Consider the following 23,227-nt stretch of genomic DNA (forward strand, 5'->3'; position numbering starts at 1 on the left):
CTGCTTTAGCATCTCTAAACTGGAGAGCAAGTTTAGTGTCTCTTCTGATGTCCATTTTGATTTTTTTCTTCTTTCTTGTCTTCTTAATGACTTTTTGCTTTCTTCCTGTATGATGTTCTTGATGTCTTCCCACAACTCTTCTGGTCTTCGGTTATTAGTGTTTATTGTATCATATCTGTTCTTCAGATGATCTCTAAATTCAGCCAGAGTGTTCTCTAAACTTACTGGTGCTACTACCTCTTGTTGTTAAGTGCCATCAAGTTGGTTTTGACTCGTAGCGACCCTGTATAGGGTTTCCAAGGAGTGTCTGGTGGGCTTGAACTGCTGACCTTTAGGTTACCAGTCCAGTGTTTATCCTGCAGCACCACACCAGGATCCTGGTTGGTACTTCTTAGTGATTACTAAATACACATAGATATGCAGGGAGTATAGAATCTACCTGCTCACAGCCATATCTCAGAGATATCACAGGTTCCATCCCCGACCACCCCAATAAAATTAATATTGTCATCAACGGAATCACACACATTTTTTTGGTTTCCCGGGATCTATAAAAGTTTTGGTGACACTGTAATGTATGTAGTCTGTGATGTGTGCAATAGAATGATGAAAATCTTTGAAATATTTCAAGAGTGACCCAAAGGTGACAGAGACACAAAGTAAACACATGCATTTGGAAAAATTGTGCCAATAACCCTTGCTCAGCAAAGAGTGTCCACACACATTCAGTTTGCAAACAATACATTGCACATTGTCTGCAGAGCACAATAAAGCAAAGAGCAATATAATGGAGTGTACTTGTTTATGGTTGCTGGGATTTATTTCTGCTTACTTTGCTGGTACAGCTTCACCGCTCACCAGTGATTTCTACATCTGTCGGAGTTCATTGAACTAGCTTGAAATATACCATTGTACACGAAAGCATTTTGTATTCAAGGAGTGGTTGTATTTTCTTTCTGACCAGTCCCTTCTTGCCTTCCAGGACATTTGCAAATCTCTCTGGTGCCATCGAGTAGGCCACAGATGTGAGACCAAGTTTATGCCTGCAGCGGAAGGGACCGTTTGTGGCTTGAGTATGGTAAATTGCATACTTGTTAGTTTTTAGTTCTAGATACTTGATAAGGAATGGAACCCAAGCTGTTCTCTGCCCTTACCCTTAGAATGAATGATTTCACTGCATTTATTTTCTGAATTTTCTTTAGCATAACGTGTCTGATTTAGCAACTACGATAAAATCGCATGCTAATATAATCCAATTTGATCAATGGTGTATGATTTCCTTCTTTTTTTTTTTCCTTTGTTATCCTTTGTAGAGGGAGGCTTGGATCAAAATGTTGGTATTCCAGTGAACAAGTAGTTTTCATTGTCAATTGCTTGCCTTTGATGTAGTGTGTAAAACCTCAGGGATCAGGAGTCCTGTTTACTAGTAAAAAACTGACTGTCTCACCCTACCATAACCTCTGGCACTCACTTATCCTCCAAGGACATAGTATTGAGTTTCTGACTTGCCTGATAGAGCCCCATCGTTTAGAGAATGTCTTATGTTGTACCAGAAAATCTCTTGGGAGAGACCATCTTCATCCGGACAAAGAACCATTTCCGTTGTGGGAGGTATGTAGGTTTTGAGTGATGAACTCTTATGTGTCCATTTGTATTGCCTTCCTCTTCTCTAGTAGAGTCTAGAGGGAAAGAGGGACATTTGAGATGGCAGTATATGATCCTGATTTGAGGAGTTCATTTTGCAGACTGTAATATGGGATGATGAGTGGAGCTCCATGAGTGGAGCTCTCCAAGCAGCCCAGGTCCGTATGGAAGATTGAGTCCATTAGAGTGAACCCAATTCCACAATAGCATATTAACTCCTGAATACCAGTTTCTGGAGACGTGGGGACACAGAGAAGAAGATGACTTGATCTTGTACCTACAACAGTTCACAGTCAGTCCAGCAGAGACCTGGGCAGAATAAGTAGTCACTAATGCTATCTTTTTAAATACACTTACACAGCATTTAGCTGCTATGGAGACCCAGATGGTTGAGAAATGCATCTTTTCCAGAACCAGGGATGCATTTAGGAAAAGCTCCAATGAGGAGGCACACTAGCATGGAGCTTGGAGTTTGAACTGAAGTTCTCTAGCTGAATGAGAACAAGGAAGAACAAGCAATTTTTAAAGGCCAAGACACAGATGGACGAGAAGGAAAGCGTGTCTAGCAATTGCTGTCTAATCTTGTTGAAGGCTTCTCTTCACTATCTCTTGGAAGAGTTATGCTTTTTAACTCTTTATTTTGAAAGCGCTGGACTGCAGAACCAGTGTGAACTGCAGGTCAGTGGTTCAAGCTCACCAGCTGCTCCTTGGAAACCCTATACAGGGGTTGCTATGGGTTGGAACCAACTCAACAGTACCTAACAACAACAACAAATTTTGAAAAATCAACATTTAAAAAGTTGAAGAGTTGCCAGCAATATATATATACGTTTCTAATGACTGTTGTCCGTATTTTAGAATTCTTCATCCTTCTCTTTTCAATTAATCACATCCCATAAAGCAGATGGTGAACATTGGAATTGGAGCTACGGTCCATTTTTAATCAAATGTACTTCTCACTAGAAATGTTAGTAAGAACATTTTGACTATGACTATACAAAGCAATAGCAGAATAATTGATGCATTTGAGTTATGGTGTTGGAGGAGAATATTGAAAGTGCCATGGGCTGCCAAAAGAACAAATAGATCCATGTTGGAAGAAGTGCAGCCAGAATGCCCCTTCGAGACCAGGATGGCCATACTTCGTTCTCATACTTCGGACATATTGTCAGGAGGGACCAGTTGCTGGAGAAGGGTATCATGTTTGGTAAGGTGGACTTCATATGACAGAGTAGAACTGCCCCTTAGGGCTTCTAAGGCTATAAATCTGTTACTGAAGCAGGCTGCCTCATCTTTCTCCCACAAAGGAGCTGCTGGGCTCGAACTGGCAACTTTTCAGTTAGCAGCCGAGTGTTTAACCCCTGCGCCACCAAGATTCCTTATGTGTATGTATAAACCAAATCCCACTGGCATTGAGTACATTCAGACCCTGTATAGACTTTCAAAGGCTGTGAATCTTTTCTAGAGCAGATTGTTTCATCTTTTTCCCAAGAAGCGGATGGTGGCTTTGAACTGCTGACCTTGTGGTTAGCACTCCAGGGCTTATCCCACAGTGCTTCCAGAGGTCCATATTTGTATGTGTTGTTGCTGGTGGCAAGTTGTTGAGTTCGTTCCTACTCAGAGCGACTCTGTATAGGATTTCCAAAGAGCAGATGGTAGTTAGAGAAATAAAATTATATGTGTATATTAATTTTTATATTTAACATCTTTCATGTAGAATTTTACATAAACGTGTCTATATATATATGTCTGTGCCTCCCTGCCTCCTAAAAGGCGTTAAAATCCAGTTTAGATAGCCTTTCAGCTGCCCAGCCTGATACTGGGAAACATTTCAAAGAAAAAAAAGTTAAATTGAATGACTGGAATAACAGGAGTCCATTCCTTAAAAACAAGCAAACAGACCTGTGATTCAAGACTAACTAGTTGATCCATAACTTGTCCCCAAGGTCAGGAGTATGTAAGTTGTTTATCAGCTTTTGGTAGTAGATTTGAAATCTTGTCTTATCTACTCCTGGTGTGGCGCTGTAGGATGAGCACTGGACCGCTAACCTCAAGGTCGGCAGTTCAAACCCACCAGCCGCTCCTTGGCAACCCAGTATTGGGTCACTATGAGTCAAAACTGACTGGAGAGCACTTACCACCACCACCAACATAACTCTTTGTTTCAGTGTGTGCTCTGAAAAAGTTACTTAGTTATTATTCTCTGCTATATCTCCCTCATCTAGGGAATAGTCATTAACCCTGAAGTGCTTTGTGAGGATTCTAAGATACATTGTGTGTGACGTTCTCTGACATTTGCAGCACTTTGTAGATGCAACTTTAGTCAACTCTTCTAACAGCTGCTGCTGTTTTATTCTGGGCACCTGAGGTCAATCTAGTCGTGTGCGAACAGTCCTGCTAGAATAGATGCATTCTCTGGGGATTCGTGTGTTTTTTTTTTTTTTGTCTTTCCTCAAAGATCTTTGCCTACGTCATGCTCATTCAGTTTGAAGTTAGAAGTAGCACTAGAAATATCTGTGCAGGGAGAGACAAAACCTTCCAAGGGCTGTTCGCTTTCCCTACAAAGTTCTCAACGATGTTATATGATCCCGTGCAAAGTCTGAAATGGCGGTTGGCTCAGGGGAAAAGAAAATTTAAAAACAGCAGAATTAATCAACACATGGCAAGATTGTGAAGAAAGGAAGTAATATCTTAACTTAGACAGAGTACACTAGCAACCAAGCCACATAATAAACAGCCACAAGGCCAAATTTATCACGGAGGGGAGGGGGAAGTAAAGATTTGAAGTCAAACAACTTCTCCATAATTCTGTAGCTGAAGCCCCCCATCCTCAGTGAAATTTGGCCAGGTGCAAACCCCAACCCTATGAATCTAACTGCAGAGGCTCTTAGGAGAGTGTGCAGTCAGGCAGAACTTGCTCCTAATAAAAGCACCCCAGAAAAACAAACAAAAAAACAAAAAAACACCCTACCAGAGGTGAATGCAACCCCCTCGGAGAGAGATGAATAATGAAGCTTGGAATGTACACTAGGAAGGTTAGAAAACAGCTCTCCACCTTGAAGGAAAAACCCAGTGCTAATGGTGTGGCACTGTGGGTTAATGCTCCAGACTGCAAAGCCATTTGAACTGCAAGGTTGGCGGTTCAAACTCACCAGCTGCTCCTTGGAAACCCTATACAGGATCACTATGGGTCGGCACCGACTTGACGGCACTTCACAACCACAACAACAGCAATTCATCAAGGACACTCAGCTCAGCATCATCCGAGGGGCTGAAGTGGGCACTTTTTACTGATGAGAAGTTATTCTATTTTGTAAGAAATATCCTATGGGGATGATTTGGAATTTAAAAAGCAAGATAGAATCAGTAAACAGTTGCCATTGATTCTCATTCATGGAAGCCTCATGTGTGTCAGAGTAGAGCTGTGCTCCATAGGGTTTCATTGGCTAGGTGTTTGTTTTATTTTTGGAAGTTGGTCTCCAAGCCTTTCTTCCAAAGTGCCTCTGGGTGGATTCAAATTGACAAACTTTCTGTTAGCCTATGAGCCTTGTGCACCACTCAGGGACTCCAAAACAGAGATACAATTCATCCTTGGATCTGTTTTATGGTGAGGCCACTGTTGAAGATGAGAAAGTCTGTGTGAATATCTTGCAAACGGATTCCCTTGAGTGAATGGTACATTGCACTTTAGTGAAGTCTGTCAAGGAAGGGAGGCTCCTTTGTAGTTCTCGCCACGCTGATGACCTGAGTTGTTTGTGGACTCCTATCTGAGCGTTTCACCTGGACGTTCACAAAACACAGCATCCCCAGCCTGTTAGTGATAGGTGCCCTTCTCTCTAGATGTCAGACATTTAAATGCATGAAGTAAAAGAGCAGAAACCAGGTGTTTACAAAACACAGTGACTGAAGGGATTCCACACGTGAGGTCAATATAAAATGCAGCAACTGAAGGGATCCCGTGACAAGGCCCATAGGGAGTAACCAAGCATTTGTACAGAGCAGAAACTGAAGCTGCATGAACGGAATGTAGAGTAACCAGGTGTTCATGAAAAGATTCTCTCAGCTGTCGTGAATTTTCCTGTTTGCCTTCAGACTTCTTTACCCCATAACCCCGCGTATTTGCTGCGTCTCCCTATGCTCTCCCAGCTGGTTCCTGACAGAAAGCTTACTGTGTATTCTCTTCACAGTGGTGTCGGCGAGGTCAGTGTGTCAAGTTTGGGGAGCATGGGCCCCGGCCCATCCACGGCCAATGGTCCTCCTGGTCGAAGTGGTCAGAATGTTCGCGGACGTGTGGCGGAGGAGTGCGGTACCAAGAGAGATACTGCAGTAACCCCAAGTAAGGAAGGCTCTGAGGGAAAATCAACATTTCTGAGACAATAGCTTTGAGCACATAACACACTGCCCCCCCTCCCCCCTTTCCCCCGCCTTGCACCATCTGGATGATTAATATCACACTTACACTTTTGCCCAGTTAAGTTTTCCAAAAATATATACTTTCAAGAAAAGTGTATTACTCCCATGAAACTATGATGGGTGGTAACATGTATATGAGTGCATTTGTCACTTCAGCTCTTTCAAAAGTTTTTTGCTAAGAATTCATACAACAAAACATTCACTCAGTACGTATAATTCTGTGACATTGGGTACATTCTCACCTCTTTTCTGAGTTTTCCCTCCACATTAGCATGAACTGACTTCCCCCCAAAGCTCCGAGCTAATCTTTCAAGTTACTGTTCTCATTTAGAATCAAAAGAGCATAATGCTCAAAGCAGACATTTTTATTTATTTGTTTGCTAGTTGAGTTAATGTTTGGTTTTAAGAAGATGTCAAAGAATATTTTGTATTTGTTTTAAAGACTTACTCAGGGTTTTGCTCTCTGGGGGTTCAGGCAGCCTGGAGTCCGTGAGAATTTGAGATTCTTTCTGCAGTTTCCCCCTTTTGATCAGGATTCATCTTTAGAATCTTAGATCAAAATGCTCAGTAATGGTGGTCCCATGCCATCCAGCTCTTCTGGTCTCATGGCAAAGGAGGGAATTAGCTACACATTCTGTATCTTCTTCTTCTTCCTAACTCCTCTTCCTCTGCTGCTCCAGGGAATAATGATCAATTGTTGGGCCTTGGATGGCTGCTTGCAAGTATGTAAGACCCCAGACACAACATGATGAACTAGAAGGTAGAACGAAAGAACTAAACTCGTAATTAGACCAATTAACTGGGATGTCTTATAAAACCATAACCCTAGCCCTAAGGAACCAAACCTCATAAGGATTTTGATTGTGCATGCTGTTGTTAAGTGTCATCAAGTCGGTCAGTTCCTACCTATGTGTAGGGTTTCTGAGGAGTGGCTGGTGAGCTTGAACCACCAACCTGGCCCTTCAAATGACTTTGCAGTCCAGCGCATTAACCCACAGCGCCACCCCAGGCTAGCAGCTTCAAGAGTTTTTTGGTTTTTTTTTAAATGGGAGGGGGAAGGTGGTCCATCACCATTGTTTGTTTCCAAATTTTTTCATCCCCCTTAACAGAAACTCAGTCATCCTTAAATACTGTTTTAAAGTATGGTTTTCTTTCCTGTGCTTATTAGTAATCAGTTAGCATTTTACTGTATGTATATAAAGGTCATGTGCATTGTACGGGACGGTGTAGGAAATGAGAGATCAAAACTGAAAATTCTGCACAGGAGTTAATCTGTGGGTCTGTGTGATGGTCAAGGACCCCAGCGGTTGTTAAACTACTCCCTTCATCTCAAGGAGGTCCACCCAGTCCAGTGCCTCTGATGCTCAGAGCAGGCCGGCTTGGCTGCTGGACTGGATGTGTCTCTACGTGGTGAGCTACGTGTGTCTACGTGTGTCTCTACTTGTGCCATGCAGAAATGTGCAGCCACACGTTTTGACAGACCTGCCTGACTTTTCAAGAGAAACCGGAAATTCCAAAAAAAAAGTCATGTGTGAAGTTTCCCAATTTTCAAAAATAATGACAACAAATTCAATTAAAAACAAAACCCAGCAAAAAACAAACTTTTTATGGATTGGAACTGGCCCAGGTCACTCTTGTACACCTTCGGGCCTAATCATTCTGGGCCACTGAGCTGCATTCTTTTTGTGAAAATGAATGTGGTTTGATATTGCTTTTATATACATTTATACAAGGGGGCTTCAACAAGTCGGTGGGAGAATTCTGCTATCTTTTCATTCTACTTTTCCACCGACTCTGAAGCCTCCTTGTATACTCTAGTTCCATACGAAACACACGTGCGACCTGTTATATCCTGATGGTAGGGTGAAGTAGAGAGAGACTCTGAACCCCTGGTTGTTAAGTGCAGTGGAGTTGGTTTCAACCCATAGTGACTCTGTCTATGATTTCCAAGAAGTGGCTAGTAAGTTTGAACTGGCAACCTTGCAGTTCAAACGGACTTTGCAGTCTAGTACATTAACCCACAGCACCACCGTAGGACCATGGACGAACCCCTGGTATCTGCTGTTAATTAACTCTGTGTCTTTGGGGAAGTCATTTAAACTCTCAACTTGGGTTTAGGGAGAAAGTGGAGCTAGTAATACCCTCTTGGGAAAGTTAGGGGAGGGGACTAGAAATTGCATCTTGTTGACTATTTGACACCCTGGTGAGCACCCCATGGACAGTCAACAAAAGGTTCTTAGGTCCATGAAGTTTTCATCATTCTCATCCCAAACCCACTGGGAGAGACAGGTACCAACATGTTAGCCTTCAGATGCAATGGTGAAAGGTCTTACTGATGAAAATAGACTTTGGAGAATTGTTGAAGGTCATAGAATGAGAAGAAGATTGAAAAGTTCCATAGACTGCTAAAAGAACAAACAAATCTTTGCTTGAAGAAGTACAGCCAGAATGTTTCTTAGAAGCCTCCATGGTAAGACTTCATCTCTCATACTTTGGACAATACATGTTATTGTTTGTTGTTGTGAAATGTTGTCATATCAGTTCCAAACCCATAGAGACCCTGTATATGCTTTCCACGAAGCAGCTGGTGAGGCTGAAGCAGTGACTTTGTGGTTCAAACCGACTTTGCAGTCCAGTGCATTAGCCCACAGCGCCACACCAGGACACCATGGACATGTTATTAAGGAGGGACCGATCTGTCGTATCATGAGAGGGTCATCATGCTTGATAAAGTGAAGGGTCAGCTAAAAAAAAAAAAGACCCCCAATGATATGGATCGGCACAGTGGCAGCAGCAGTCAGCTCAAACATCGCAATTGTGATGATGGTACAAGACTATTTGGTTCTTTTGTATGTAGGGTAGCTATGAGTTGGAACTGAGTCAATAGCGCCTAACACCATAGAACGAGAAGACTGTGGTTCAGCCTTGGGAAATAGTGTGTTTGAGTTTAGAACAAGATTTGAATGGCGCACGGGAACCCATTAGTGCGGAGTCAACTGCAATTCAGGGTAAGCACATGTGTGTCAGAAAGGGCTGTGCTCTGCTAGGGTTCGTCAGCAGGACTCACCTACCTTTCTTCTGAGGTGCCTCTGGGTGAATTTGAACCTCCCACCTTTTGGCTAGTGGTTAAGTGCATTGACCCTTTACACTACCCAGCTTGGTTTTGTGGTAGTGGTGGTGGTTATGTGCCGTGGAGTCGGTTCCGAATCTTAGCAACCCTGTACAGGGTTTCTGAGGCTGTAAATCTTTACGGGAGCAGAAAGCCTCAACTTTCTCCCACGTAACAGCTGGTAGTTTCGAACTGCTGACCTTGCGGGTCACAGCCCAATTCGTAACCACGACGCTACCAGAGCTCCTTGGTTCTGTGGTTGTTGTTGAGTACCATGGAGTCAGTTCCGACTCATAGTGACCCTGCGCGGGGTTTCCGAGGCTGTAAATCTTTACAGGAACAGAATGCCTCATCTTTGTCCCACAGAACTGCTCGTAGTTTCAAACTGCTGACCTTGCAGTTCACAGCCTGATTCTTAGAGATCTTTAAATTGTTGTCTCCATGTAGAGGTGTGATTCCTGGCCAGTGCACCAGCTCATGTGTGGCCATTGCTGTTTGTCATTGGTGCTTTCTGACTAGGATGGACGAGGGTGAAATGCTTGGCGGTCTCCCAAAAATCAGCCAAGGAAAACCCTGTGGATCACATGGTCTAGTCCCCATCTAGTCATGTTGGTAGGACAGGATTGGGCAACATTTTGTTTCATTGTGTATGGGATTGCTTTGAGTCGAAGATCTGCTCCACAGAAGCTAACAACCACAACAACACAGCATGGAGTAACAAAGACTCTAATGCCAACCACTTGTGTTTGCATCTTGGTGCTGACATTTATTTCCTGGCTATGTGGCTGCTTGCAACTTATTCCCCGGCCCCAGATTCCTCACTTGTCATAACAGGATAACAATAGTACCTACATCGACTGAGTTAAGATTTGTGAAATGCTTAGAGAAGTGCTTGGCACGTTGTAAAAGCATTGTATAAATGTTTGGTAAATTGAGAATTCAAATAAATCATGAAACTACAGCAAAAGGAAATTTTTAAAAGAGAAAAACAGTGTTTCTTTTGAGTCAGCAGTCTGGACTGAAAAAAAACAACTAGGGGGCTAATTTATCCCAAAATACCAGGGAGAATTTAGGATAGTTTGACCATGGTTTGTCAGGCGCTGTTGAGGGTGGTGGTGGTGGTGGTGATGTTCCATGGAGTTGGTTCCGACCCATAGCGACCCTGTACAAGGTTTCCAAGGCTGTAAATCTTTATGGGAGCAGAAAGCCTCATCTTTTTCCATTGGAACCTCTAGTAGTTTTGAACTGCTGACCTTGAGGTTAGCAGCCCGATTCGTAACCACTATGCTACCAGAGCTACCAGGAATGTGTTGTTGTTGTGAAGTGCCGGCGAGTCGGTTCTGACCCATAGCGACCCTGTATAGGGTTTCCAAGGAGCAGCTGGTGAGCTTGAACCACCGACCTTGCAGTTCAAACGACTTTGCAGTCTGAGGCATTAGCCCACAGCGCCACACCAGGAGTCCACAGGGGCAAAATTACCCTGGCTTGAGAGACCCCACTGGTCCATTCAGATGCTGTAACTAGGTACAGTGGTGGGAAGGCTTGTGATGTTTTTATACCTTTTACCAGATGATTAAAACCACATTTCTGATATTTGGAATGTAACCTGTGTCTTGGATTGCTGTTGTTGTTGTTGTTGTTGTTGTTAAGTGCCGTCGAGTCAGTTCTGACCCATAGTGACCCTGTATAGGGTTTCCTAGGAGCAGCTGGCGAGCTTGAACTGCCGACCTTGCAGTTCAAACGGCTTTAGTTGTTGCTGTTAGATGCCTTTGAGTTCTGACCCCTGACAACCCTAGATAAACAGAATGAGACACTTCCTGGTCCTGCGCCACCCTCCAGCCATTGCTGTGTGAGCCCAGTTTTGTAGCTGCCGTGTCAGCCCGTCTCACTGAGGGTCTTGCTCTTTTTCACTAACCCTCTACTTAACCAAGCATATCTTGGATAGAATTGTTAAAATTATGATATCACTTTGCATTTCTGCAGCATAGTTCTTGGATCTGGTGTTCATACATCACATTTTACAATCTAGATGTTTTCCCAAGAAAGAAGTAGATTACCTAATTTAATAGCTGTGTTGGTAAAGCACATGAATGATACCCCTGGGATTTTAAATTTAAACCTCTCATGTCTATGGGATTGAAAATGCTCTTTATCACAGGATATTGCTCATGGAAATATATTCTAATTTTAGAGATGCTTAATAATTAATCACCAAAATAGTTGCACTTGGTGACTTTTTATCATTTTAAACAAGATTAAGACTAATCAGCGTACTGTTTACTTAAACTATGCATGAAGTCACAAATAAAACAAGTACATGATCAACTCTCCTGAGACAATTGGCTTAATTGTTCTCTGTTTTCATTTCATGTCATTGTAGGAGAGCTGATTTTTCTTCCATTTTTAAAACACTATTTTTGTTCTTGTTTCAGTTAAAACATTTGGTTGCGTTCACATCGCTCAGCCTACCCACTTTCTGTTTCTCTTGTGAGAGACAACGTGGCATTTCCATTTTCTATAAGGATAGTTTTTTTCCAGAAAATATTTTGTTTCATATAAGATTGCTTTCTTCCAGGCTGATGCATGAATTTTCCAAAATTTTGAGTTTCAAAATGGTTGAAAGGTTATCAGGTTCTGGAATCGCCAATCCCGAATACAAGTGACTTTCCTTTTCCCTGTTGTTGTTCTTAACTGCTCTTGAGTTGGTTCCAACTCACAGTGATTCAAGGCCGTAAATCTATGGAAGCAAAAAGCCTCATCTTTTCTTGCGATGTGTGGCTGTTGGGCTTGAACCGCTGACTTTGTGGTTTGCAATCCAGTACTTATCAATCATACAAAACCACCACACTTCCCCTTTCCCCATGTTCATGTTAAAAAACCACATAAACAGTTGCCAAGAGCTTAATTCCAAATCGCAGTGGCCGGCCACAATGCTTCCGAGTAGAACCGTGTTCCGTGCAGTTTCTTTGCTGTAATTATTGGGAAGGTGGATCACCAGGTCTTTCTTCCAAGGCACCTCAGAGTAGATTCCAACCACAATTTTCCATTAGTGACAGATCACATCTCTGTTTGTACCACCTAGGGATGCATTAGGCCCATGGTTGTTGTTAAGTGCCATCGAGTTGATTCCGACTCATGATGTCCCCATATAGGGTTGCCAAGGAGCGGCTGGTGGGTTTGAACTGTCGAGTTTGCGGGTAGCCATCCACTGTTGATTGTACAGTGCCATACCAGGACTCCAAGGTCCATGGTAGAAATTTTTTTTTTTTTTTTAATTAATTAAAGCCCTCTTTTCTACCAGTCCTTATATGGCTGAGAACCTTTCTGCAAACCCTTCCCCAGGCATTTGCTCCCACTCTGGTGGAAACTGACATTAGTCGACCATCCCCTATAGTCTGTCCCCATTGTTTTATAGGCGTGCAACAGAAGAGGTGGAGGGTCCTGTCCGAGCAGCAGCACCTTCCCAGACCACCACACTGATATGGCAGAGTCAGACCAAGGCCCCTCAGACTCCGTGCTGTCCATTTTGTTCTGGTCTTTCGTGCAGTTGTACTGTAGCTGAGCCCAGTGATATTCCTATAAACTTCATTCAGGAATATCAATAGCTAAGATGTTCAGGAGGAGTGCTGTGGTTCTGTAAGATAAGCACTGGTCTACAAACCACAAGGTGTGCAATTCTACCCTGCCAGCCTGTCCCATGGAAGAAACATGAGGCTTTCTGCTCCTGAGAAGATTTAAAGCCTCAGAAACCCTATGCAGGGTCGCTATGAGCAAGAACCAACTTGATGGCACTTAACAACAACACGAAAACGTTACAGAATATTCATAAAAGGTTGATCTATTTTAGAAAGAAGCTCTAAATTGCATTACCACTTTCTGGAAGGCAACTTAGCAAATGAAACTAGAGTAATACTGGGCTCAGATCGGGGGCTCATTTTCCAACCAGTCATTTCCAGGTTCAGCTGATTATCAGAAACCCCTGGGATGTTGTAAATAAATAGGTTTTATGAGTCTTCCCTAGGGTATATTCATACAGAGAAAGTCAGAGGTGTTTCAAAATCCCACTCAGTTTATCCCACTAAGTCTCTGTTTCTCCGTGTGTGTGTGTGTGTATCCCTCGCAATAAGGGTGATTTATAGTGAGGAGGAATTGGATTTAAATAATCTCTCTGCCTTTTCTCAACTTGATTCTAAGCAATTTTACTTAATCTCCTCATCTGAAAAATAGGGGTAGTTTTGATAATTAACTGATACAGTGCTTATAAAGAATGTGGAGAGTGTCGAGTGTACAATAACACAAGCTACTTGCATATCACACACACAAACACATACACACCTACCTGTTTGTGTAAGTCAAAAAAGCATGGCTACAAAATCATGTAAACCTTTATTTATAAAAATATATCAAAATGTGAAACTATTATTTCTCGACACATCCTCCATCTATACACTTCTAAAGGTGGTGTTTCCGTCTCTAACCCTTCCTTGGACTGCACAGTCACTTTGAACTGCAAGGTCAGTGGTTCAAGCTCGCCAGATGCTCTTCAGAAATCCTATACAGGGTTACTATTAGTCAGAACTGACTATTTCTACAGTACTTAACAACCACCCTTCCTTTGAGACCTGGTGTGATGCTGTAGGATAAAGCCCTGGATCACGAGGTTGGCTTGAACAGCAACGTCAGCACTTCAGACTCACAAGTCGCTCCTCAGAAGCCCTATATAGGGTCACTATAAGTTGGAAACTAACTGTGGGGCAACTGATGATTTTGAGCTGTTGACATTGTGGCTAAGTGCCCAACTCCTAACCCACTACACCACTAGGGTTCTCATTACTGTTGGCAGTGGGCACTAATATGAGTGCATTGTACAGTAATCTCAAATATAGGCACATTCTATAATAATCTTAGGACTTCTGTATGGCATTATGGATCAGCACTGGACTGCAAACCACAAAATCAGCAGATCAAACCCACCAGCTGTGCCTTGGAAACCCTATATGGGGTTGCTATGAATCAGAATTGACTCAGTGACACTTAACAACAACATAATAATCTGAATTATGTGCACACTCTCTAGTAATCTCAACTATGGACATACTCTATTATGGTTATAGTGTGGTTAGGTGGCATCGAGTTGGCACTGACTCATAGGGACCTTATGCACAACAGAATGAAAAACTACCTGATCCTGTGCCAACCTCACAATTGTTGTCATGCTTGAGTTCATTGCTGCTGCCACTGTGCCAATCCATCTTGTTGGGGGTCTTCCTCCTTTTCGTTGACCTTCCACTCTATCAAGCATGATGTCCTTCTCCAGGAATTGGTCCCTGCTGACAATATGTGCGAAGTATGAGAGATGAAGCCTGGCCATCTTGGCTTCCAAGGAACATTCTGGCTGTACTTCTTTCAACACAGATTTGTTTGTTCTTTTGGCAGTCCGTGGTAGTTTTAATATTCTCCTCCAACACCATAACTCAAATGCATCAATCCTACAATCTTCTTTATTCATTGTTCAAGTTTCACATACATCTGAGATTATTGAAAATGCCGTGGCTTGGTCAGGTGCACCGTAGTCCTTTAACTGGCAACATTGCTAATGAACACTTTAAAGAGGTTTTGTGCAGCAGGTTTGCCTAACGCAATACTTCATTTGAGTTTTGGACTGCTTTTTCCTTGAGTGTTGATGGTTGGTGTAAGCAAAATGAAGTCTTTGACAACTTCAATCTGTTCTCCATATATCTAGTTCAGTGGTAAGGATTTTTGTTTTCTTTACACTGAGGTGCAACACATACCTAAGGCTGTGGTCTTTGATCTTCATCAGTAAGTATTTTAAGTCCTCTTCGCCAATCCATCTTGTTGGGGGTCAAGCAAGCAAGGTTGTATCATATGCATATCACAGGGTGTTAATGAGCCTTCCTCCAATCCTGATGCCACGTTTTTCTTAATATAATGCAGCTTCTTGATTTATTTGTCATAATATAGATTTATTAAGTATGGTGAAAGACTACAACGCTGACACATGCCTTTCCTAATTTCAAACCATTCAGTGTTCCCTTGTTCTATTGGAACAACTGCCTCTTGGTCTATGTACAGGTTCCTTATGGGCACAATTAAATGTTGTGGAATGCTCATTCTCCGCCATGTTGTCCATAGCTTGTCATGAGCCACACAATCAAAACCCTTCATATAGTCACTAAGCACAGGAACACATCTTTCTGGTATTCTCTGCTTTCCGCCAAGATTCATCTGACACTGGCAATGATAGCCCTCATTCCATGGCCTCTTGTGAATCCAGCTTGAACCTCTGGAAGTTCTCTATCAGTGTCCTGTGGCAGCTGATTTTGAATTATCTTTGGGAAAAATTTACTTGCATGTGGTATTAATGATATTGTCCAATGATTTCTGCATTCTATTGGGTCACTTCTCTTTGAAATGGGCACAGATATGATCTCTTCCAATCAGTTGGCCTGGTAGTTGCCTTTCAGATTTCTTGGCAGAGATGAGTGAGTGCCGCCAGTGCTGCATCAGTTTGTTGAAAGATTTCAATTTGGATTCCATCGATTCCTGGTGCCTTGTTCTTTGACAATTCCTTCACTGCACCTTGGACTTCCTTCCTGAATATCATTGGCTCTTGATCGTATGCGACCTCTTGAAATGGCTGAACATTGACCATTTCTTTTTGGTACAGTGGCTTTGTGTATTCTTCCATCTTCTTTTGATGCTTTCTGCATCGTTCAATATTTTGCCCTTAGAATCCAAGTCGAGGCTTAAATTTTTTCTTCAATTTCCTCAGCTGGATAAATTCTGAGCATGTTCTTCCCTTTTGGTTTTCTAATTCCAAATCTTTGCACATTTCATTATTATATTTGACTTTTTCTTCTCGAGCTGTCCTTTGAAATTTTCTGTTCATCTCCTTTACTTTCTCATTGCTTCCGTTTGCTTTGGCCTCTCTGTTCTTGAGAGCAAGTTTCACGGTCTCTTCGGACATCCATTTTGTTCTTTTTCTAATTTCTTGTCTTCTTAATGATTTTTTTTTTTGCTTTCTTTATGATATTCTAAATGTCACCCCACAACTCTTCTGGTCTTTGGTCATTAGCACCTAATGCATCAAATTTGTTTTTGAGATGATCTCTAAATTCAGGTGGGATGTGTTCAAGGTTTTATTTTGGCTCTCATGGACTTGTAATAATTTTCTTCAGCTTAAGCCTGAATTTATGTATGAGCAAATGATGGTCTGTTCCACAGTCTGCCCCAGCCTTGTTTTGGCTGATGATAAGGGAGCTTTCCCACCATCTCTTTCCGCAGATGTAGTCGATTTGATTTCTTTGTATTCCATCTGGTGAGGGCCATGTGTGTAGTCATCTTTTTTGTTGTTTTAAAAAAGGTATTTGCAATAAAGAAGTTATTATTTATTATTATTTCAAAATTCTGTCATTTGATCTCCAGCATCATTTTTATCACCAAGGCCATATTTTTCAGTGACTAATCTTTCCTCTTTGTTTCCAGTCACCAATATTTATAAGTACATCTTGATTGCATATTTAATCAAGTTCAGACTGAAGAAGTGGGTAGACTTCTTCAATTTCATCATCCCTGGCTTTAATCATTGGTGCGTAAATTTGAATAATAGTGGTATGAACTGGTCTTCCTTGTAGGCAAATGGATACTATCCTATCACACTTTATAGTAATCTCAATATGGGCCTCCACAATACTAATCTCAAGCAAAGATAAAAACCATGTGCCTTGAAATTCACTGTTTACTGCTTTTATGCCCTTTTAAAATTTTGATCTTAATAACGAATTATACTAAGGAATATTTTGGTAAATTTTTCTTGTCATTTTTCCTGACACTCTTGTTTGGCAGAAAAAATATGCCTGCATTTAAGGATACAGTTAAGCAATACAAATTCTTGGCAGTCATTCGTTTGCTAACTTTGACCATATGATGTTAAAAAAAAAAAAAAAAAAGGAGGAGGAGGGAGTATTAATATATAAAACCCATATAGTCCAATATCCGGCATAGTGTGAGTACTTAATCATAAGTGTAATTGCATTTTTATATCTACAATAAATCTGTGGTGACTCTGCCCTAGAGAATACTCGGCATTCTTTACACACATTTTCTCAATTGTCTTACGCCTTCCCGTTTTACAGATTAGGAGGTTGAATAATGCTGTTGGATAAGCACTGGACTGCTATCTGCAAGACTGGAAGTTCAAACCCACCAACTTCTGGTTGGGAGAAAGATGAGACTTTCTGCGACTATAAAGATTCTGTTCCTATAGCCTCAGAAACCCTATACAAGGTCGCTTCAAACCAAACCCAGTGGCAGTGGGTTTTAAAGTAATGCTAGGATGAGCAGAGAGAATATTTAAACCCAAGGTTTTCTCATTATAAAAAGACCCATCCCCTAAGGAATAGATATGGGATAGTTTGGGCTCTGCAAGGGGGGCAATACACAAGAAGCGGGGAGGGGATGGAAGAACAAGGCAAATGGGAGAACAATTAGGCAGGTTTGAATGGACTAAGTGGGACAGAGGTAAATAATGATGTATGCTCAACCTTGGAACAACAGGGCTCTGGGATACAGGGATTGAGGCATGGTTTGAAGGGGTAAAAGAAGGGAAATAATGTTAAGATGCTTGGCTGTCTTTTGAATCTTGGTTTCCCTTGCCTACTGTTGTAAAATAGACACTTGAGGGGGGAAGAAAGGAATAGCCAGAAACATTACCATAGAAAGTTTATAAGTCCATTTTCAGCTTATAACTGATAGGAATACCTAAAATGGGGCTAGAACTTGCCCAGTGAAGGAGGCTTCCTATGGAGCCTTTGCATTGCATAAGATCATAGGTGGAATCCTGATCCCCATCCAGAATCCTCTGAGGTGGGAAATGTACACTTGAAAGGACAAGCAGACCAGCCTGAAGTGTCTAGAAAAACAGAAGATCCTTCTTGAAAGAAAGGCCAGCAGGAAAAATCAAAAACAATAATGGCAGTCTGATTGATTATTATAAGAACAAGCAAGTTGTTCGCCGGGGAGCCATCAAGGCAAACAGTAGGGTCCATTCAGGGCAAACCCCCTTCCAAGATTGTAGCTCAAGGGTAGTACACAAGCAGGCATGTGGTCTTGCTGGTGACCGTATTGGTCTACTGATAAGGGGAAATGCAAAAAAAACAGCAATGAAGTTGTGAGCTAAGTCCGGCCACATTCAATAGACTCCTGTCAACCTGGGTTGAGACCTGGTTGGCCAGCAGTATGGCAAGACCTGGGGACTCCAGAGGACTAGAGCGTCCAGCTGATAGGAAGTGAGAGGAGATGCACAAAAATACCCATACTTGCAGATAGTACCCACTTGATCTGGCATCAATTACTGGATGATCACAACTCAATTAGAGTAATAAGGAAGAGGAAAAAAGGTGTAATCTGCTATAATTTGATGAACATGACCTATACTCTTGGATGTAGTAACTCAAAAGAGAAAACGAAGCTTTACAGCAATGATCATTCCCACCCACTCAGTACACAGGGTTGACAGGAATGGGCAACTTGAACATTGGCTACCCAAAATGGAGGAGCTACAAAGGCAAGAAGTGACTGGATTACAAGCTTTCAAAAGGGAGCCTAGTTCCAGACGGGGCAGGGGAAGGTAGAATCTCCACTGAGTGGTTTCCAATCTGCCTGAATGTAGTTGATGAAAGGAGATGGAGGATAAGACTCTTGTGGTATAATGGTCAATAATTGTTATCAGGACTGACTCTCTGAGAGTTGGAAATGTAAAGGTAGACATTTTGTAGCAAAAGGAGGGGAGTGATTGACTTTGCAGTACAGGAACAGAGGTCCCTGGGACCATCAAGGGAGAAGAGCGGAATGTGGGACCCTACCCAGAGAAGCAGTGAAGCCACAGACTAAAGCAGATGATGACATGGAGAGAAGGAGCAGCTGGGGACTCTGGACTCAGGGAGGGAGAGGGACTGTGTGCTGATGGCCCAGGGGTGGGCTTGTGGAGTGTACCCTTTCGTTGTTTGATGAAGGGGATTGTAATATTGCCATGAAACAAAATACACCAGGATGAATGTAAAGCTGATGTTCTCCCATGTAAACTATCACTCAATTCACAATAAAAACTTAAAAAAAAAAAAGACCCGCCCCCAAACATCTTGAGTTCCTGTCTCTTTCTCCTCCTGCCCTGTCTAGTTGCATCTCCTAGCTCCATTGAGTCCAAGTGAACCGAGAGAATAATCCTAGACATAATCCAAAAGTCTGAGTTTTAACTCTGCTCTCTCTGGTGGCAGTGGGTTAGGCAGTGAACTGGTAACCTCAAGGTCAGTGGTTCAAACCCAGCAGCCCCTCCTCGGGAGAAAGATGAGGCTATGTATTCCTGTACAGATTTACAGTCTCTTTACAGGGTTTCTTAGAGTCTGTGTCAACTCGGTGACAGGGGAGTTTTATGTCCTGTTGCTTTCCACAGTGTGGTCTTCAATCCATAACTTTGTGAGCTCTCTAAGCCGGTCGTCATTTGCAAAGTAAGGGGTTGGCTATAGGAGTTCCAAGGAATTTTCCGGGTTACGGTTTCTGTAAGTTGAAAAAAATAGCGCATGCAATCGTCTTGTACTTCATGGAAGATGAATGGCCCAAATGAGGGTTATTTGTAAAAATCTCAGACAGAAAGTCTTAAACAGAGAAAATAGTTATAAATAAGCTTTCACAGATGACCAGGAATATTGAGGCTATCATATGGAACTTAAGGTTTTTCTAAATGCTTTTTAGGTAATGATTTCAGAAATCTCCAGGGCTCTGATCTAGAGTAACAGCTGCTGCTTGTTTAAGTATTTACTCCAGAATGCTTTGAAATAGCATAAAAATCTCGTTCTGGCACTATGACACTTCCCGTTTCTGTTGGATCCATTTTAGCCTGCAGTTATAGGACAATTTGATAAAGTATGCTGAAGCTAATCCCGGGGTGTTTTATAGTGTACATGTGCTTCCTAAAGAGACAAGGAATTTTAATCACATACATTTTATTAACTTGGAGCCTCTGTTCATGGTATAAGATGACATCGGACTTTTTATATAAGATGAGCTATATACTTAGGTTTTAGCCATCAGACAAAAGTACCAAAGGGAAGCAGAGGACCAGCATCAGTGTCATGCATCACGTAACATGCATAAAACACAATTTGTAATTCCCAGTTTGGTTCCTGCTCTTTTTTTCTGTATTTTGTTTTCTGGTTTGTTTGTTTTTTTTGCAGATCGGAGTTCGCTTACCAAGACTGTAAAGAGTTTGGCATTAGAACATAATTACTTATGTTCTGATGGGATCGATTATTCTGGAAATTTGTTTTCCAGTGTGCTTGGCAGGAAAGCAGCAGGCCATCTGCAAAGTTAAAGAATGGCTGTTGTTGCGGCAGGCCATCTAGTCAATTCCAACTCACAGCAATCCTGTGTCTCAGAGTGAAACTGACCAGTAGGGCTTTCTTGACTGTAATCTTTAAGGAAGCTGCTCTCGAGGTCTTTTCCCCATGGAATCTCTGGGTGGATTCCAGCCAGCAGGCAACCTTTTGGTTAGTAGAGTACCATCAGGATTCTTAAAGAATGACCTTAGGGATGAAAACAAGGGAATGTTTTCTCTTGGAGTTTGGAATTAGCTGAATAAAACACCTAAGGGCCATAGACTAATGAAATATCACTCAATGGCTGGTGAAGCTGTATTGGAGAATGTGGCTTGTGCACCTGGACAGATGGGGCTTCCTGTTCCTTCTCTTTGTGACCAGACCTTCCCCATACAACAGGGGCAGGACAAAGAAGAAGGAAGATAATGGGGTGATAGGGAATGGAAGAAAGGGTTCAGATGTAGGTTGAGACAGCTTGTGAAGAGCTTTGGATGCCAACGTAAAGGGCATCCTGTTTATGTGTGTAGCATGCATTGGCCCATGGAACACGTATGTATTAATAATGTTTAGCTGAACTTACAGATATCCCTAACACATGATGGAGTATCATGAGTGCCAAATATATCATTCCATGCAACAGTCTTTAAGGATGTTGCCAGAAAGTAAACACTGGATCAGGACAGTTTTTTGATTTGGCAAATGTGTTTGATCTCACATGCGGATTCCAATTAATGGTCAGTGATAATGGCTCCCGAAGAACTGTGTTGTAAAAGATTTTTGTGGACTTGTTGAACTTCTTTCCATATCTGTATATACATGTTGTTGTTATGTGCTGTGGAGTCGGTTCCAACACACAGCAACCCTGTACAGGGTTTCCAAGGCTGTACATCTTTACAGGAGCAGAAAGCCTCATCTTTTTCCCGCAGAACAGATGGTAGTTTCGAACTGCTGACCTTGAGGTTCACAGCCCGATTCATAACCACTATGCTACCAGAGCACCTCTATGTAGGTATACATACATACATGTTTATATTTGTTGTTGTTAAGTGCTGTCGAGTTGGTTCTGACTCATAGCAACTCTGTATAAGGTTTTCAAGGAACAGCTGGTGGGTTTGAACCACCGACCTTGCTTATCCTGCTGCATCACAAGGAAATTCCATATATATGTATGTATGTATGTATCTGTCCATCTATCTAATTAATATATAATATATGTTGTTGGCACCAACTCATAGCGACCCTATGCTCAACAGAACGAAACACTGCCCAGTCCTGGGCCGACCTCACAATTGTTGCCACACTTGAGCCCATTGATGCTGCCACTTTGCCAGTCCATCTCTCTGGGGATCTTCCTCTTTTTCTCTGACCCTCCACCTTAACAAACATGATATCCTTCTCCAGTGACTGGTCCCTCCTGACAATATGTCTGAAGTAGGAGAGACAAAGTTTGGCCATCCTGGCCTCCAGGGGGTGCTCTGGATGCACTTCTTCCAACATAGGTAGTGCTTAAAATATACACGTATAGTTCCATGATCCGTTCATTGTGTCTGCTGTGGATTAAGAAGAGACAAGACAAATGTCCGCTAAATAGTTCCCTCCCTGTAAGAGGCCACATACACAGCACCCACTGTGGCAAAGCTCTCATCTTCTTTATGCCCCACCCCTGTGTTGACGTCTATAACTAATAGTGAGCTCTGTGAATACGAACATTAAAGTTCTTTAACTTTGTTCTAGGCCTCAGTATGGTGGCAAGTTCTGCCCAGGTTCTAGCCGTATCTACCAGCTGTGCAACATTAACCCCTGTCATGAAAATAGCTTGGATTTCCGAGCCCAGCAGTGCGCAGAATATAACAACAAGCCTTTCCGTGGATGGTTCTACCAGTGGGAGCCCTATACAAGAGTGGAAGGTAACTGGGTCTCTGGGATACCCTAATAAATACACTGCTCTGTGAATATTAATGGAAGCTAACAGCAGAGGTGAAATCCTTGACTCTGCAGAGGTTAAGTTTCATTGCCCGGGTCTCTTCTGGTTCATTTTCTCATTCACTTCCCATGATGTGGTTTAATTTTCCACACCTTTTCCCCTCAATATACTTCTTGTCTCCCACAGGTTTAAGCCAAAAGGTTCATGTGTTTGGAATGTTGTTGTGTTTCTAAACTTACCTTTGACATTTTGGCAGTTCAGTCTCCCAGGGATGTTAATTGCAGTTGGTATGAATTGCCTAGACCCCAAACTCATGAAATCATATATGCCCCATAGAGGGACCATAATCAGTAACTGAAATGTCAGATGATTACAGGCATGGGAAGACTTATTTGTAACAAGAAATACACATGTGCAATATACACACACACGAAACCCTAAACAAGACTTGCTGCCAGAGCAGGCTAAGCACTGGGCATCCGATGAAGAGGTTGGTGGTTTGTATCCACCAGCTGCTGCCCAGGAGAACAAGGAGGCCGTCTGTTTCTGTAGAGATCTAGATCCTCAGAAATCCCTTGGAGCACTTCCACTCTGTCCTGTAGAGTTCAAACAAGGTGGAATCGAATCAAAGGCAATTGTTTTGGTCTGGCTTTTCTATACTACCTTCTTAAACCAGTTGTTGTCAAGTTGGTTCAAACTCTTGGGAGCCCTGGTTGCGGGCACTCAGTTCATGCGCTCTGCTGC

At 42.2% G+C, this 23,227-nt stretch overlaps 1 protein-coding gene across 1 annotated transcript in view; it reads left to right on the plus strand.

The window, feature by feature from the left end:
* The window catches only part of ADAMTS18 (ADAM metallopeptidase with thrombospondin type 1 motif, 18), a 183,639-nt gene that overhangs the window by 104,121 nt on the left and 56,291 nt on the right, over positions 1-23,227 (plus strand). Inside the window, exons 11-13 of the mRNA XM_006860150.1 lie at positions 983-1,078; positions 5,832-5,980; positions 22,294-22,466. Coding sequence (XP_006860212.1) covers positions 983-1,078; positions 5,832-5,980; positions 22,294-22,466 — 418 coding nt within the window. The remainder of the gene's footprint in view (positions 1-982; positions 1,079-5,831; positions 5,981-22,293; positions 22,467-23,227) is intronic.

This window comes from Chrysochloris asiatica, unplaced genomic scaffold (genome assembly GCF_000296735.1).
Source record: "Chrysochloris asiatica unplaced genomic scaffold, ChrAsi1.0 scaffold00037, whole genome shotgun sequence".
NCBI lineage: Eukaryota > Metazoa > Chordata > Mammalia > Afrosoricida > Chrysochloridae > Chrysochloris > Chrysochloris asiatica.